This window comes from Eurytemora carolleeae, unplaced genomic scaffold, assembly GCF_000591075.1.
Source record: "Eurytemora carolleeae unplaced genomic scaffold, Eaff_2.0 scaffold136, whole genome shotgun sequence".
NCBI lineage: Eukaryota > Metazoa > Arthropoda > Copepoda > Calanoida > Temoridae > Eurytemora > Eurytemora carolleeae.
Window position 1 is genome coordinate 317,068 of NW_019396066.1, and position 17,981 is coordinate 335,048.

A 17,981-nucleotide genomic window follows, 5' to 3' on the forward strand; every position below is an offset into this window, starting at 1 on the left:
TATTCAATATTTACTTATAGATCTATAAATAGATATTGAGCCTGATATTCTTCAACAGATCTATTCAATACTTACTTGTAAATCTTTTTCTTTGGATCCTATAAACCGGGGGATAAACGGCTGAACCGATTGGGCCCATTTACATTTTTTTTGGATCACCTCACAACACTCCATGGTCCATTTATGGTAATTCAAGATTTAAACTGATGTAATTGGGTGCAGAATGAAAAAAAATTCAAATAAATAAATTTTAATTTTACACGTAATAAACATTTTTTACAGAGCAAAGAATTTATATTTCATATTTGTGTCCATAACAACTTCGGGTTCTTTACTAATTAAACGTTTATTTGAAACTGGATTTTTTACATAATATGAGAAGAATAAAGTTTAGCTTTATATTTTACAGAATTTATATACAATTTTATTCTTGAATTTATTTTAAAAATCACAGCCATACAATACACGTATTTTTAACTAATATTCTTTTTAACTTTACTTAAACAAAATTATTCTAACTTCACCCCCCTTTTCTTATAATAATTAATTCTTTTAGTGAACTTAATTAAGTAAGGGTTGTTTTACCAGTTATCTAGCTCTGATAGATTTAAAGACGACTCACTTACATACAGGGTGTCCCACGAAACTTGATAGTAGCAAGACGACTCATAAATGTGTTTATGATAATTATAAAAATTGCGGCATTATTCGTAAACGTAATTTGAAACGTAGCTTCTAAAATGTATCCTGTCATTTTTGTGCTTTCAAAATTACTGGAGATATTAAGAATTTCGTTCATCGAGTTCTATTTTTTAGATAAAACCCAAATTGTATAAATCTTAACAAAATCCAGCATATCTGCATACACACATTGCAGAACCTAAAGTTAAAGTTAAGATTTGAGTTTCTTAAGGTTTTGGGATTAGAAAATAAGAGTTTGAAAATAATATTTTTAACGAAAAAAAACTAGACTCTGATGAGATTTCTATGCTGGAAACTGTATCAATGGGTGATCAATTTCTTTAGATTTTAAAGGAGTTGATTCTTTAATGTGTTTTCTTGGAATCTTGTTTTCTTCAGATTCTCCAAGATCTCTTAGCTGTGAAAAGTGTTCAGTTTCTCCTGGTTCTCCAGGTTCCATTGAGTTTCCTGGTTCTCCTAGTTTTCCTGGTTTTCCTAGATTTCCTGGTTTTCCGGGTTCTAATTCTATTTGTTCTTCAGAGACTTCTGGCTCTCCTGATTTCACAAAGTTTCCAAATTCGGCCTGGAGTTCTTCATCTTCCTCTATATCAGCCTGAAGTTCTTCCTTCTCTTCTATATCAGTCTGGAGTTCTTCCTTCTCTTCTACATCAGTTTGGAGTTCTTCATCCTCCACTTCCTCTATATCCGCCTGATAAGCAGAAATGAATAAAAGAACTGATTACTCACCTCTAACCCACAAAATAACATCCTGCTTGATTTAAGTTTAAAATAATATCAAATGTTTACGCCACCCTGTAGTAAAGATTTTCAAGTTTGAGATTAGTAATCAGCTTCTTTCCTTATACCAAAAAAGTCAACAAAATTTTACTAAATCATAATTTCAAGTTTTTTTTTCAGTTTTAAATTGTTATTCACGACAATAAAAATATTTATACAGAAATTACGTAGAAAGTAAAAGTAATTTTGAGGGTGTTTTGTATTGAATGGATATCGAGATCAATGCTTGATCTCATCTTTTAGTAATCTTGAGATTGATTCAATCTTTAGTTTGTATCCAGAAAATAAAACCCGAACAGACATCAGAAAACGAGAAATTTTGAATTTTTGACGAGCAATCAATTAGAGAACTCTCATTGCAGGTCGGAACAAAGCAGTGACATTAAAAAGAAGAGAGAAAAAGAGCGAATTAAGCAGAAATCAAAAGTGTCCACAGTGGATATTCAGAATCAGGTACAGGTATTAAGGGTAAACATTACATTTCAATGTTTCCAGGTACAATACAACAAAAAACAAAATACATGTTCATCATTATTATACTTAAACAAATGTTTAAAAGGTACTGTTATGAACTCATGAATATTATAAATGGTTAAGGCTTGAGCCGTTTAATGAAATGTCTCAACTAATTATACCAATCCTAATTCTTTCTAAGTAAGAATTCTAAAAGCAATTTATCAGTTATAAATAATTCATATTTGCGAATAAATTATCAAAATTTTGTCTAAACTGAACAAATTTTTTTTCACAACTCAGGGATAATTTACAATTTTTTTTTCAAAGTTTGTAATTTCATGTCAAATTTTTCCTGCACTTCAATTTATTCCTCTCGATAAATATTTTGTGCATTTTGAGGAAATTGTTTTTGTTGCCGTGTATCTATGATGCATTACCGAAATGCAATCAGTTCTTATAGAGAGAGAGAAAGACAGAGAGAGAGAGCCGGCTTACTGGGTGTATGATTTTATATAAACATAGAATATATTGACACTCAGAAACCCAAAAGAATTCAATCGAATCTTGGGCAAACTCTTTTTTATATGATAAAGGAAAATTTAAAAAAGTCTAAGACAAAAGTTTTAAATCTCAAGTATTTCACAGATCAAAATTACGCAGCACTTAGTATTTAAATTGTTTAAGGAAATGAGTTTTGTCACAAACTCAAATTGTCTAATCCCAATATCTTTACAATCTGATGATGTAAACCTTTGATATTTCAAACTTAGACTGTTTGGACTAACAGAATTCATATCAAAGGTCTACGACATTGGGTAGCAAAGATATCAAGATTATAAAAGTAGAGTTTGTGACAAAAACTCAGTGCCTTCGGATTAAAAGTTTGAATATTTAATTTATCTGGATTTTTAATTCAAATTCCTGATTTTACCATTTTTATATCCGGTTCTATAGTTGGGGTAGGCAGGGTTATCACAAGCTTTGGAGAATGCACTTCTGGTAGAAGGAGAAGACATGACTGCTGCTGCTGAGCTTGATTCAAATCCTTAATCAAAACATTTAGTTATTTTTATTTTTATGCTATCTATTTGATATATTTGCCTTGCATATTTTCCTTTTTTTCAATACACACGTGTCAATAAGGCTGAACCGAGAAGGTCCAATTTTCCGCTGTATCTTACTTGAACCCATTGCAGGGAATGTTTATCTATTATGCCTTGTTATATTTAAAAGATTTAAACTAAGATTTAAAGGAGTTTACTCGTTGCCAGAAACTGTAATTTTCTAATCCCTATATCATTGCAATCCAATTTCTAGACCTTAGATATGTCAAACAAGAATTCTGTTCAATAAAATAGTCTAAGTTTGAAATATGAAATTTAACAACCATCAGGTTTTAAATAAAGAGATTAAAAAATTAGAATTTTTGGCAAAAGATTTATTCCTTAGTTAAAAAGATTTTAAAATTCGCTAATGAAAGCAAAAGAGTATGCGAATTTTTTTAATGTTACTTCTGTAAAATAAGTGCGGAGTATCTCTATTAACCGAGTGTTAATACTTTATAAAATCAAATGTTTACGTTAATAAGCACTATTTAAGGTTAATAGTTAAAAAATTAGTGCCTACATATTGTCAGTGTACCTTTTGAAGGAATTTAGCAAAATCATCTAAAATACGCATGATGAGTTTCATACTACTAAACAATATTTACACAAATAATACAGCAAGGCACTTCAAAAGAATAATTTCACGTTGATCTATGTTTGTTTTAGGATGAAAAGAATATTCACTAAGCGCCCTTAAAACAGATAAAAAGGGATTCAAGCTAAGTTTGAGGATGAATGAATGACAGGTTATCTGAATGTCTATATAGAGTTACTCTTCAAAACAGTAATTTTTCTTCTGTATTTCTGAATAATTTTATGAATGTTCATTTCATGTTCATTTCATGTTCATTTCATGTTCATTTCATGTTCATTTCATGTTCATTTCATGTTCATTTCATGTTCATTTCATGTTCATTTCATATTTAATACCTGGGACCGTGCGTGTTCCAAGAATGGTAGAGACATGTGCCGACACCTGGAAGTAAGAATATTGCTAAAGGATAATTCAAAACATAATTTTAAAATTACCACCCGCAATCTGTGCATCGGCAATGAAATATTTTGATAATATTTTATTTCGACTTAAGAAAGATAACATCTCATTTTGAGAACAAAATCAGGGGTGCAGTCAAGGATTTCCTAATCCTAAATCAAATTATGGGTTTGGTTGTGTTTGATTTCAATTTTCCCAATCATTGTATTGCTGGCATAATCAAACTCTATCAAATAAAAGTCTTGCTTCCCCCACCTTTCAGCTCACACCTTTCTTAATTTTTACCCATATGTTATATTCACTAATTACATTAACTACATTTATTGTTACAAGATCAACCGCAAATATACTTAATGAATAATGATAATGAATAATAAAGAAAAATGACAAAAAAACATCGTTAATTATAGATAAATGTGTTCAGGAAAGTTCTATCACAAACCCAATTGGTGGTCCGTTAATAAAAGGGTCACATGACAATTTCTCCCCTTTAATCAACATTTCAGCTCCTTTAATCCTGAATGAACTACGAATTAGCCATAAACTGAAGTTTGTAGGATATTTACTTTACTGGTAGTGCACTACAGTTTCTAAACTAATAATTCGATTGAAATTATTCACCTTTAAAACTCAAATTATCTAAATATTTTTTAATTAAATATGATGGCAAGGAAAATAAATCTTTAAAAAAAACGTCATGCAAATTTCTCAACCCCGATAACTTTTAAATAATGCAATCAATATAATTAATTTAAAAAGTGATAAAAATCATTTACAGCAGTTTTTCTAAATGAATATGTGATACATTTATACAAGTCCACAAAACAAAATCTTGCTTATGAAATTATGTTTTACGTGGAATTTGATATTTCTAGGACCTTTTTTAATGATTTTGAACTGCCAATTTGAATTTCCGATACAAATCCTTTTTTAATATTTAACTTTGAATCAGTGGTTCAACTTTAATCGAAATTCAGTGCAATGGGTCTAGTCTTGTCTCTTTCTAATGATCATTTAATCAACTTTGTTTGTTGTTAATTCATTATTTTCCAAATAATTCTTATAATATTCATATCAAAAATCTTCGCACTTAGCAGATAGGTCTTATAAAACCATCCTCCCTGAATACGATTGTGTGAAGAAGGTCTTATAAAACCATCCTCCCTGAATACGATTGTGTGAAGAAGGTCTTATAAAACCATCCTCCCTGAATACAATTGTGTGAAGAAGGTCTTATAAAACCATCTTCTCTGAATACGATTGTGCGGAGAAGGTCTTATAAAACCATCCTCCCTGAATACGATTGTGTGAAGAAGGTCTTATAAAACCATCCTCTCTGAATACGATTGTTTAAAATTTGTTAAGTTAGAATTCTGCTCAGATGCTTTATCAGTTAACGAAGAAAATTATTTTTTAACTTAAAATACATTGAATTATTATCTTATAAATTCTTGAGATTATTTATGGGAAATTTTCAAGTCAGCGTTAATAACTTCCACCAAGAAATATCTATTTAGAATATGTTCCAAGATTCTGAAAAAAGAACGAACACATAGAATGTGCATATAAAAATATTGGAAGGATCTATGAAATAACAAATGTGGAACGAACTGTAATTGGTTGAAAAGAACGATGTGGAATTGTTCTGTCAGGAGCACGTTCAAAATTTGAAACTTATTCTAAATCTAAGTTTTGGTCTAATATAGATTGAGGGGTCTAATATAGATTTGTTCTTAATCCAACTTTTCAAGGTCAGCTCATTAAATAAAACCTGAACCTTAAATGTTAAGGGTGCAAGGAAAGTAAAAACATCGGAAAATGTTACAAAAGTATTTAGTTAAATTTTTGACAAATATTAATATATTACACATCAAATTCAAGATGTTTTTCAAAGCCCATATTTTATAGAACATGGAACGATCAAAATCGTTAATGATCTTGATCCGAACAGGGGATTGAGCGATTTAACTAAGGGTTTCTGGAAACATTGTTTTACTGCCGAACATGATAAACTAGGTATGCTATTGCTAACAAATAAAAGTTGCACGTGCCACGTAGAGTCTCTAAAATATAGACCTAAACATATGTTTACAAAATACCTTGAAAAATCGTCCTTGAAGTTTTGCTGTCTCTTCTTCGCATGTTTCTTTCTGATGATTTGCCAGCTCAGTCTTAAAAGACAAACAAATTATATACAGAAACATATTTGCTTTTATTAAACACTAGCTGAAGTGCCCGGCGTTTCCAGTGGAATTAAAAAAATTAAAATTTCCATCTTGAAAATTTTGGCCTATGTTACCCCTGGGATACCTGTGGGATCCCTCAATATTTTGGCCTATGTTACCCCTGGGATACCTGTGGGATCCCTCAAATATATTATATCAAGGGTTTAGCCCCAAAAATCCCATGTGTATACACCCCTGTTCTCTGCGCTAAACTATATTTGACCGATTGTCATTTAGTATTCAATTTCGTACCTTTTTAACATTACTACAAGGAAAACATTTTCAGTGAGAATTTCTAAAAAATGAAAACGCCAGCAACACGTTTTAAAGGAAGACAAACAATGTAATCCATTTTCCCCTTGATTTGTTTCAAATGAGTTGAGTTTTTGCCACAAACTCTGATTTTCTAATCTCTATATCTTTGTAACCCAATGTCGTAGACTAATAATACTTATAGATAAAATAATCTAAGTTTGAAATATCAAAGGTTTGCACCCTAAGATTGCAAAGATATTGGATATTTGTGGCAAAAACTCAATTGCTTTAATCATTGGAGCTACTTTTGCTTTCATGTTTATTAAAGAGGTGGGCATCGTTCTTGTAAATGAACGACATTTTGTAAAACGAATTTTTTTTGTAAACTGGTGTTAACAATTGATGAACGAACAAATTGGATTGTTCAGAGAAATTAAAAAACTATCGTTTTATTCAATTTTTTAGATCGTTCATACGAACGAACTTTTATAAACTTCACTTTTTTTATTGAACACATGATCATTTTATTAGTGAACGAACGATCTTTTTAAACTAACTTTAAAAACAATTGTTTTTTTACTGAACGAACGATTTTTTCTAACAAAATGTTGGAATCTTTTTTAATGAACCGGCCTTGAAAAATTGGGCTATAAACAATATCAATGTGTTTTAATTGCATATTTTACTCTAAGGCCAATCTGTACAAAGATTCAGCCCCCGAAGCCTTTAAGGACCAATACAATGTTTGTATGAACACTTATTATCTTTGCGAACTGAAGTTTCCCCTTAAAACAGTATAGATGTGTAACCTGTTAGAAAAGAATAGAACATATGCCACAAGTATTATTGAGTTGGCAAGTGAATATCTATATATCTATAAATCTATAATATATCCATATATATAATTATTTATCTACAATATATCAATATATATATATATATATATATTGGATTGAATTGAAGAACTGAATGGAGAAGCTAGAGAAAGATGGTTTACACTTCATCAATATTCTCAACAAAATAATTATTTTATTTTCAAAAATTCAAACACACAAACAATACATTGATTTTATGAATACAAACATTCTCCAGTTACTTTAACCCTATCCCTGCTGGGGTACTTGAAAACCAGGATACGCTGGGGGGGTGTCAATTTGACCCCCCCCCTCTAAATCCCATGTTTTATGTCCAAATATGACAAATGATACATCATTAGAAAGCTCTTGTGCTCTACTTTTAAAATCTGCAAAAAAAATTGCAAATTTGCGAAAATTGAATTTTTTATCGCAAAATCCAGTTTTATAGTAAAAATGTTTGCAAAAAAAAATTATACATTTTTGAAAAGCCCTTGACCATGCCATTTCAAATATGCAAAAATTTTTGCAAAATTTTAAATAACCTGATTTTTAATCAAGAAAAACTAAAAATGTGCAAATCTCCTTTGACAGGTTGTTTGCAAAAAATTTTCAATTTTTTTTTCGCAAAACTTGTCCAATGTCATAGGCTTTCCAAAAAGCTAAATTTTATCAAAATCTGACAAGTGAAAGTGGGTCAAAACAAAGATTTAGTTTTTTACAGGCAAAAGCAGTCATTCAGGCAGTGTGCCTGAGGACTCAGGCAGTTAGTATTAAAGCCCGGTTTTAGGCCTAAAGGGAGGGCTTTGGGTATGTAAGAAAAGTCAGAAAATTTCAACAGCCTCAGACCAATACTAGGCCAAACTTTTCATGGATTTGAACATATTACGAGAACATTTTTGATAACTTTGATAGATGAGTTTAATCTACGTTTTTCTTTTTACCTAACCTTTGTCAATATTAAAACTGAAGCTTTTTTACCGTTTAGAAAGTATAAAAGTTGGCTAAAGAAGAGTGAATAAATTTTGTAAATATTTTAATATAGCAGGTTTTTTTTAAAATATAACTTTGAAAACAATATTCGCGACTAATTTATTTCGGAACTAAAATATTCTTCCAATGGGATTTGACAATTTAAGAAATTTTTCACGGAATTCGATTTCAAAGGGAGTGGTCGCCAAAAATGAAAGGGGGCATTGAATTGAAATCGACATTAATAGGTTCTAATATATAAATGATTAATTTTGAATTTGATTGAATTATTTAAGATCTGAGGTGGGTGTGAGAGAGAGAAAATGGCAAACTATAAAAACGTTAGCCAGGGGTGTATAGGGCCGGGGGTATACACCCCTGCACACAAATGTAAAACAAATAAGCGGAACAACAAAAAACATTGAAGGTCTGCATTCATCTTTCAACGCTGTATTAACCTGGAGAATGGAGGTTTTTTACCTAACTGGATCCAGATTTTGCTTCTGGCAGTTTTAAATATACTCTTTAATAACAAGCCTGGTTTGCTGTTATTATGTATCCTAACTCGTCGGAAAGACTTAAATTCTTTCGATTGAATCTGATTCTATGTGTAGGCATCAAGGGAGCTGAGAACTGTCAGGTTCTTTTACAACTCTCTCCAGTTTCTTGTGTTTGAACAGAACCCTGTGTGGAATAACATTGAAGTACACCCTATTTGGAAAAAAAGAAAATAAAAGTGCAGAGGTTTCTCTCCTCCTCTTCCCCCTCCCTCTTGCCAAAACAAGGAAGATGGATGCATAGAAAGTAGAATCCTGATAGGTTGTGCACCATGCACTATGATACCGGTTTATACTCTGCTGACTGCAAGGAAAAGATTGCTGTAGACGAGGCCGTATTATGAAGCACTGTGTCCGAGATGAACTTACAAGAATCAACATTTTTTTGTCGAAAATATCTACTCCTTTTCTAACCTTTCTTATTCCATTTGCCATTATTAAGGCGGAATTCTGACTCAATGAATATTCTTAGAACTTTCAAACCCTGCTTGGAGCAGTGACTGTTTTTCAACCTGCAAGAATATTGAGGAATTTGAGTTTGAAGCTAACCTTCAACAGTTGCTGAGTCAAACATTCCTGATCAGAAAACAATATTGAAAACTGTAAATTCATCTGATATCTACTCCTCACAAACAGTAGTTTTCTATTTTACTTAATTTGATATTTCTGGCGTCAAGATATCAAATTAAATAATAGTATGAATCAGAAATATATGTCAAAATGCATTTCCCCTTGTCTACCAGAGATTAGAATGCGTATAGATCTAAAAGAGAAGAACACAAAGCAGATGTAAGATCAGATAAAAAAGATACAACAAATCTATATTCAGACCTACTTCCGGTCTTCGGATTTCGACTTTTATAGCTCTGTGAAATACAAATTTACTTTTTGAAAATTTTGCAAAAATTTTTGCATATTTAAATGGCTTTTAAAAAATGTATAATTTATCATATTTCGCACACTTTTTGTTTTTACACATTTTTTGCATAATAACTTGATACAATACATATTTGAAATGTAGCAAATTTGCCAATTTTTTTACAGATTATTAAAGTATAGCCCAAGGGCTTTCCAAAACTGTATCAAATATTATAAATTTGTGTCACAAATCACAATAAGGAAAAAGAGGTGGGGGGGGGAGGTCCCTGGGACCCCTCCCAAGACTATTTTGGGTAAACCAGACGGCACCCTGAATAGGGTCAAGCGGGTCAAGCATTTAAATGTTTTTTGGTAATTTTAAGAGCTCTCCAAGCATCAAAGAAGTCTAAACCATTTAAAGATTTATTCTTACAAGTTTACTTTTATCACATACTGCAAAATTTTGTCTCTGACAGTAAATATAAGACCGCATTAATCAGTATCAATCTTTCATTATAGGAAGGTTTGAAAAATCGTCATTATTTCTTTTCTTAGAAAAAACTGTTTACAAATACTTTCAGAGCAAATCATTTTGCAGTGCTTTACACAGATATTTGTAAAGCTTCTTTAAACCAAAACATCCTTTAATATTAACCCTTTAAAGGTTGGGGCTTCTGAATCTATGCACAGCCTGAAGGTGGGGGCGTCCCTTATAGAAAAAAGTCTTAGAGTGAAAGTATGGGTTGCAATGTATGTCAATAGCCCAATTTTTCAAGGCCAACTTATTTTAATAGTTTGTTTGCTAGGCAGGTTTGGAAAAACGCAAAAAAAGATTTTTGTAAAAAATTTCTAGGTGATAGTGACAAAAATGAGTTTGCTAGGGCAAAACAACTAGAAGCGGATGTGGTGTCTCTTTAGTGTAATACAAAACGGATAAAAAATCCTAACTTTTGATTTATACTTTACCTTGAATAAAACCATGGATTGATTGAGGAAAGGATGAGCAAAGGGAGGAAAATATAACAGATTGTTCGCCCAGATATATTACAGGGTTTCATCTGGAAAATATACAGATTGTTCGTTCAGATATATTACAGGGTTTCATCTGGAAAATATACAGATTGTTCGTTCAGATATATTACAGGGTTTCATCTGGAAAATATAACAGATTGTTCTTTCAGATATATTACAGGGTTTCATCTGGAAAATGTAACAAACACTTCATCTATTTAAACAGAAAAATCTGCGAAAAATTGTGTTTCATAAATAACGATGAACGATGGCTACTTCAAAAGCAACAATTATAAGCTAAAATCGTTACCGGAAATGAAGGCGCGCAATAACAACAGTTTGAGCCAAAATAACAGCTACTTATGCAGATTTTACTGTTTAAGAATTAATGGCAGAATTTCAAGATTTTTGTAAATTTTTTTCTGACCGGAATCCTCTTCTCTAGAGTCATTTAAGTTAGCAGGACAAATTTACAGATTCACCTCATCTTGTATCTTATATGTAAGTCTTGTTAACCTGTAGTGTGTGTATATATAGGGAATGCTATGATAATATTGTTAACCTGTATATAGAGGGTTACCCACAAAGGACGACGAGACGACTGTACAGAAACTATACTGTCTGTTTCCTTATACTTATTATTCTCTGCCTTCATAAAATTTTTTTTTTGCCCGATCAATATATAAGCTCTTCTGTTAAAAGAGTGTATTCAAGGTAAAAGACTTAATATAACCTTGGCCTCGTCAGATTTAAAGAGTTTAATGTCGTCTTTACAGTCTCATCCTTTGTGAGTAACCCTTTACATATATATAGTTAACCAGTATATATATATATATTATAAGTAACCTGTATATATATAGAGAAAGCTATAAAAGGTATCCAGGCTGCTGAGAGAAGAAGGGGGTAGATGAGAAGTAGATAGTCCCTATGTGAAGGGGGGCTAGGGATACTCCCAGGGGAGTTAGGGGCAGAGGGTCAGCTACTCCCGCACCTAGAGGAGTGGGCAGGGGAACCAGGGGGTGCTAGGGAACAACCAGGAACCTTCAAAAAGTCAAAATCGTTGACCAAAATGGTCCCATATATCAAAATTAATTTTAATTAAAAAAAAATTCAAATATTCAGCAGAATTATCAATCAATTTCCCATGTAATTTTCTCTCCTAAAGGGACGTAGACGTACTTGATTCCAAAAAATACCCTTTAAAGCTTTTTATCTAAAACGTTGAAGTTGTCTCTTTTTTATTTCGGTTGTTTACTACAGGGTCCCGTGCATTTATGCAATATAAGAGAAAGAAGGAATTTTGAGAATTCAACACTTTTCCATGCAAATGCAGATATTACGCTACTGTCTCTTTTATACAGTGATAATCAGAATAAGAAGACGACATTAAAGTAATACATTAAAGCATTAAAGTGTATTTTATGTTTTTACAAAGCCTTGCTTAAAGTTACTAAATCACTTCTGAGTCTGTTAACACTTCACAATTGATTTGGTTGGTGTTCATTGGACTATTTAAAGTCGACTTTCTATTCCAGAGCTTTCTGGTTATCACTGTATAATACAAAATTGAAAAGATTGTAGATTAACAAACTAAATAATAAGATAAGTCAGATTCTTTAAATAAATTTGTTTTAATAGTTTAAGAGTTAATCTGAAAATTTGGCTCTTTTCCTTGACATCAAACATTTACAAAATATAAAATATTAAATGTGAGGCTGGAGCCAAAATAGAAATTTTTTTTCGTGGTAAGCGAGTTGAATTATTAAATGTAACTTTTTTGAAAGAAATATTGCAGCTACATCTAAATTTCAAAAACTTGTTAATCTATCAAAAATCTAGATATACATCTAGTACTTATGGTGGATAAAATACCAATTTGTGAATATATCAGATTTCTTCATGAAATATAAGATGCCCTCTCAACCCTTAGAAAATATTGAAGGAATTCTCTGGTTTCAACAATCTTTTTAAATAATAAAACGTACTCCGAGAATGGTTGAAAAAAGCTTAAATTGGCGGAAAAACAGTAAAATGCCTTGCCCATTAGGAAAATTATTTTTAAACTGATTAAAATAGGAAAATTAATTATAGTTTAAATCAACGCTAGCTACTTAATTCACATAATTCAATGTTTGTAAATTAAATAATGACAAATCTATTTTTTTTTCTCATCATGAAACACAAGGCATATTCATTTTAAGAAGAAGATTTTGACAAAAACCTTCTCTAAAACTCTAAAATACCCCACTGTGCCAAGCCCCCCCNGATATATTTTTTACAGAATTTGTATGGTAAAAGGAGGATTGATGAAATCTAAAGAAAGTTATAAAATAAAATTTTATTACTTTTGATTTCTGAAAGCTAGGGGCGTGCAATGAAACTATATGTATAAAACATATAAAACTTATAAAACAGAAAACTGACACATATGCATTTAAAGAATTTTTGTTTTGTTTTTTAAACAATATAAAATTAAACGTAATAGCTATATAAAAAAGTAACTTTTTAAAAATGGTTGAGTGTTGACTGCCCATGCTACCTGCAACTCTTTAAAGTTTTGGTATGGGGACACTGTGTTGTTGTAGTTGAACTCTGAATTGTTGTTGTGTTGTGAAGGAGAAGGTGAAGGAGGGGGGATATGAAGGGGGGACTGGAAGGGGGAAGGGGAAGGTGAAGAAGGTGCATGGTAGGTATACTCCCTCCTAATAAACAATCCAACTCAAACACGAGCATCGAATAATTTAAGCACAAAAAGTTCAATGTAAAAAAATAAATTTTCTTTCTTGCTTTTAACTATTGCTGGCAGACCACTCACTGAAAACTATAAAAAGTAAAAAAATGGAACTAAAAATGAGCTGGCTTTTCTTAAAATTGAGTCTTTGTTACAAACATGAATTTTCAAATCGCTTTGCACCAAATGTTGTAGATCTTATATATTTTAATTTAAATGTCAAATGTTTAAATCATAAAGATTGCAAAGATTTCAGTTCGTAGCAAAGACTCAATTTCTTTAATTGAAATCTTTCTCCCAGAAAATACAGATACAAAATTGTTAAACGATTTAATCTATAGTATATTGTATTTACGTATTGGCTCACATGTCCTACACACTAACCAAAAATTACTTGCCCTAGGTTCGTTAAAGGGACTGCAAAGGAAAAAAAGGGGGGTATATAGGTTAAATCTGAGAATCTCAGGCGTTGAAAGATTTTACATATAAGACTTCTATCTGATGTTCTGTCTCGTGAAATTGATATATAAAACTGTAAAATTATACGAAAATCTCTCTCTATATATATATATATATATATATATTTTAGCTTTATTACACAGATTGCACTCCTCTACCTGAATATTAACTCCAAGGGAAGGTTTCTACATGAAAAGAACGTGTGCTAGTATTTTCAAAAGAAAAAAAAATTAGATCGTCTAGATCGTCAATAAGTGACGAAATTTTAAACTATACAGAAACCGAATTTTAAAAATTCAAATCGCGTCGTTGAACCGCCAGAAACCGGTTTCAATTGAGCGCCGGCTTAAATCTGGAAACACTGAATACCATTTTAAGTGGAACCAACCATGTTTGAGCCGCGTCTCAAATTTGAGACGCTACTCAACTTCTTTAAATTCAGCCTCAGAACACTTAACGGTCTAAAATGATTTGGATGAAAAATCTTAAAATCAACAAATAGTTTCCATCCCTATAGGAATGTGTAATGTGTATCGAGTATATATACTGTATTAAAGGTATGGTTTTATAGTCATGATATAAGCCACTAGAGAGATAAACTGGATATTTAATATTATATATATATATTTAAACCCTTCCATAATATATAAAATATATATATATATATATATATAGATTTATATATATAGATACAGTGATAACCAGAATTAAATGCAAAATATGACACCAAATTGAAAAGATATAATTGATAATATTATTTTTAAGTTCGTACTACGTTACAAGAACTCCCCTCAATGAGAGTGCAGTATACTGGTTATGTAAAAAAGAAGGAAATCACGTGACCAGTATACTGCACTGCCATTGGATGAAGTTCTGGTGACGTAATGCGGAATATGATCGGTTTTGTACTTCAACTTTCGTACAAAATTACATATATATGAATTTTCGTATAAATTTGACACAGTTTATATCAATTTATCGAGACATAAACATCAAATGTCTTTAGGTATCGTTCAACGCCTACGCCTGAGATTATAAGGTTTAATCCTATACCCCCATTTATTTTTCCTTTACAGTCCCTTTGAATGCAATTCAATAAATTAGTCTTTAAAAGTTCTTGTTTGTGGTTTTCCTTTGGTATTGTGAATTCGAATACTCGGCAGGGAAGGGACAGGATTCTCTTCTATTCTCATTAATTCAAATACTTTAAGTTTAACTCTTTTTAACCGATTTTAATTTGCTCCATGTTTTCAAAAATTTCCAAAAATTAATATAAATTACAGAAAATTTCATAATTAAAACTGTTTAGTATATTTTTCTTTTTAAAATCTAGAAAATGACTACTTATAATCAACATTTCGAATATTAAACATTTTAATTAGCTTTTGTCTCTTAAATAGTATTTTTAATTTCCTGGCCATGACTGAATTCAGTCGCTGTATAGAGGCATGATTTGATCTGTGTGTTAACTGTATGGTTCTAAAATATGAAAGCAAATGTTATTTTCAAAATTAATTAAGTTTCAAACCCCAGTTTGATCCAAAGTAAAAAGTAGATAAACAAAAATAGATAAATTTCTAATCCCTTACATTTTGATAATAAAAAGTCGTATTGACCTTAGAAATGTCAAACGATGAATTTTGATAGGTATAGATAAAAGTCTAAGTCTAAAATATGTAAGGTTACACAATCAGGTTACAAAGGTATGGAATAAACAAATTATAGTTTGTGGAAAATATTCTTTTTATTTAATTAACTAATTCTGAATATAAACAGCATTATTTTCTGCAGTTTCTTCATCTGTAATTCTGAACCCTCAAACCCATTTTGCCATTGTATAAAGTAATTGAACACTTGCATCAAACTCAAAATTTTATTTTCTCTATACCTTAGCATTCAGATGTTGTAGACCTTTATCAATATATAAATATTATATTAATTTAGCTAGATATAAAGTTTAAAATATCTAAGGTCAACACCATAAGGTTCAAAAGATATAGGAATTAAATAATTTGGAAATCTGACATTGACAATTTCTTAACTGGAGTCAATATATGCCTGGATTAAACAGGTCAAAGTAGAGAACTTTTGATTTGTTGTATAGTTGTATAGTTGTATAGTTGTATAGTTGTATAGTTGTATAGTTGTATAGTTGTATAGTTGTATAGTTAGTTGTATATTTCTAAAATATTGAATATATTATCTCCTAACAACACAAAAAGTTTAAACTACATTAAATCTGGGAAAACTGGGGGGAAAGGAAAGAGCCAAATTTTATTCAGCTTTTGTGAAACTTTCTTTACAATATTTATAAAACTTCTCGATAAATATTTTCGTTTATTAAAGGCTTTTTGTTGCACAAGTAAACAGATAAAAATGTTCAACGGAACTGATTACTGCATATTTATAAATCCAGAATCTAGATGTTGTAGACCTTTGATATATGTCAAACTATAAATACTGCTTAATCAAACAGTTAACGTACAAATATCAAGGTTTACACAGAATTAGAAAAATTAAGTTTGAGCCGAAATTTTAAGTTTTTAAAAAGAAGCTTCGAAGCTTTAGAAGAAAAATAGATATTTTAATTGAGTTAATTTTAAAACAACACCTATTTGTTTAAAACGAATAAGAATAATCTCTTTGAAAGTTTGAAGTTTAGACATCTCAGATTCAGTATTTAGACGTGTAATATTTATCATATTTTTTCTTAACATTTTTTTTTAAATGCAACATAACCCATTTAATTACTAGAAATGCAACTCAAGGTATTTAAATTTTCCGATTTGATTTTAACTGTCTTCATTTTGTTCTTTTCATTATTGAATATTGTGAAACAGTTTTAGCAAAATATTGAATATGGTAAAAAAGATTTAGCAAAATATTGAATATTGTGAAAAAGTTTAAGCAAAATATTGAGTATTGTGAAAAAGATTTAGCAAAATATTGAATATTGTGAAACGGTTTCAGCAAAATATTAAATATTGTGAAACAGTTTTAGCAAAATATTGAATATTGTGAAAAAGTTTAAGCAAAATATTGAGTATTGTGAAAAAGATTTAGCAAAATATTAAATATTGTGAAACGGTTTCAGTAAAATATTCAATATTGCGAAACAGTTTTAGCAAAATATTGAATACTAGAAATTCAAGGCGCTTCGTGCCCTTCTTTCTAGCCTTAGAGGGCGCTTCGCGCCCATCTCCTAAATTAATTGTGAACATGTTCTCTTTGTGTACATCGCAAAACAAAACAAAAATAATTAACGGATTTTCACAAAAAATTTCGCGGATTTTCAAAATTTTCAAAAATTTAATGACGATCGAATTTTGATGGAGACAAATATTTAACATTTCAATCATTCATAAACCTTCCCTGGGGTCCCTAGATGTCCCTCAAAAAATTTGGGCCCGATCGGTTCAGCCGTTTTGACGTTTATTGGATACAAACAGACAGACACCCAGACAGACAGACAAGCCAAATTTATATATTGTGAAATGGTTGAAGCAAAATATTCAATATTGTGAAAAAGATTTAGCAAAATATTGAATATTGTGCAACAGTTTTAACAAAATATTGAATATTGTGAAAAGATTTGGCAAAATATTAAATATTGTGAAACAGTTCTAGCAAAATATTGAATATTGTGAAAAAGATTTCGCAAAATATTGAATATTACGCAACAGTTTTAGCAAGATATTGAATATTGTGAAAAAGTTTTAGCAAAATATTGAATATTGTGAAACAGTTTTAGCAAAATATTGAATATTGTGAAACAGTTTTAGCAAAATATTAAATATTATGAAACAGTTTTAACAAAATATTGAATATTGAGATCCAAATGAAAATAGTTGAGTAATGGTGTCATGATTGATTTTTGACGGATGTTTTCGCATTTACGCCTGAAAACATTATTGCAATACAATTATATTGAATTTGTCAATTCAACCATGAAAGGGAGATATAATATCCCAAGACATAATTATCCATAAATGCCATAACAAATCCCAAAATTGTCATGTCTATA

General features: G+C 30.5%; 1 protein-coding gene across 2 annotated transcripts in view; it reads right to left on the minus strand.

Annotated features, from left to right (window-relative positions):
- Positions 1-583: 583 nt before the first annotated feature.
- The window catches only part of LOC111710218 (uncharacterized), a 30,308-nt gene continuing 12,910 nt past the window's right edge, over positions 584-17,981 (minus strand). The window contains exons 1-6 of one of the 2 annotated variants that reach the window (XM_023484292.1): positions 11,614-11,744; positions 10,723-10,814; positions 6,135-6,206; positions 3,972-4,017; positions 2,867-2,980; positions 584-1,390 (exon numbers count right to left, since the gene is read on the minus strand). In XM_023484292.1, the coding sequence (XP_023340060.1) occupies positions 986-1,390; positions 2,867-2,980; positions 3,972-4,017; positions 6,135-6,206; positions 10,723-10,814 (729 nt within the window). In that variant the 5' untranslated portion in view covers positions 11,614-11,744 and the 3' untranslated portion in view covers positions 584-985. Of the gene's footprint in view, positions 1,391-2,866; positions 2,981-3,971; positions 4,018-6,134; positions 6,207-10,722; positions 10,815-10,924; positions 10,957-11,613; positions 11,809-13,306; positions 13,470-15,089; positions 15,141-15,370; positions 15,437-17,981 lie in introns of those variants that run through there. The other variant, XM_023484284.1, reaches the window with a different exon arrangement.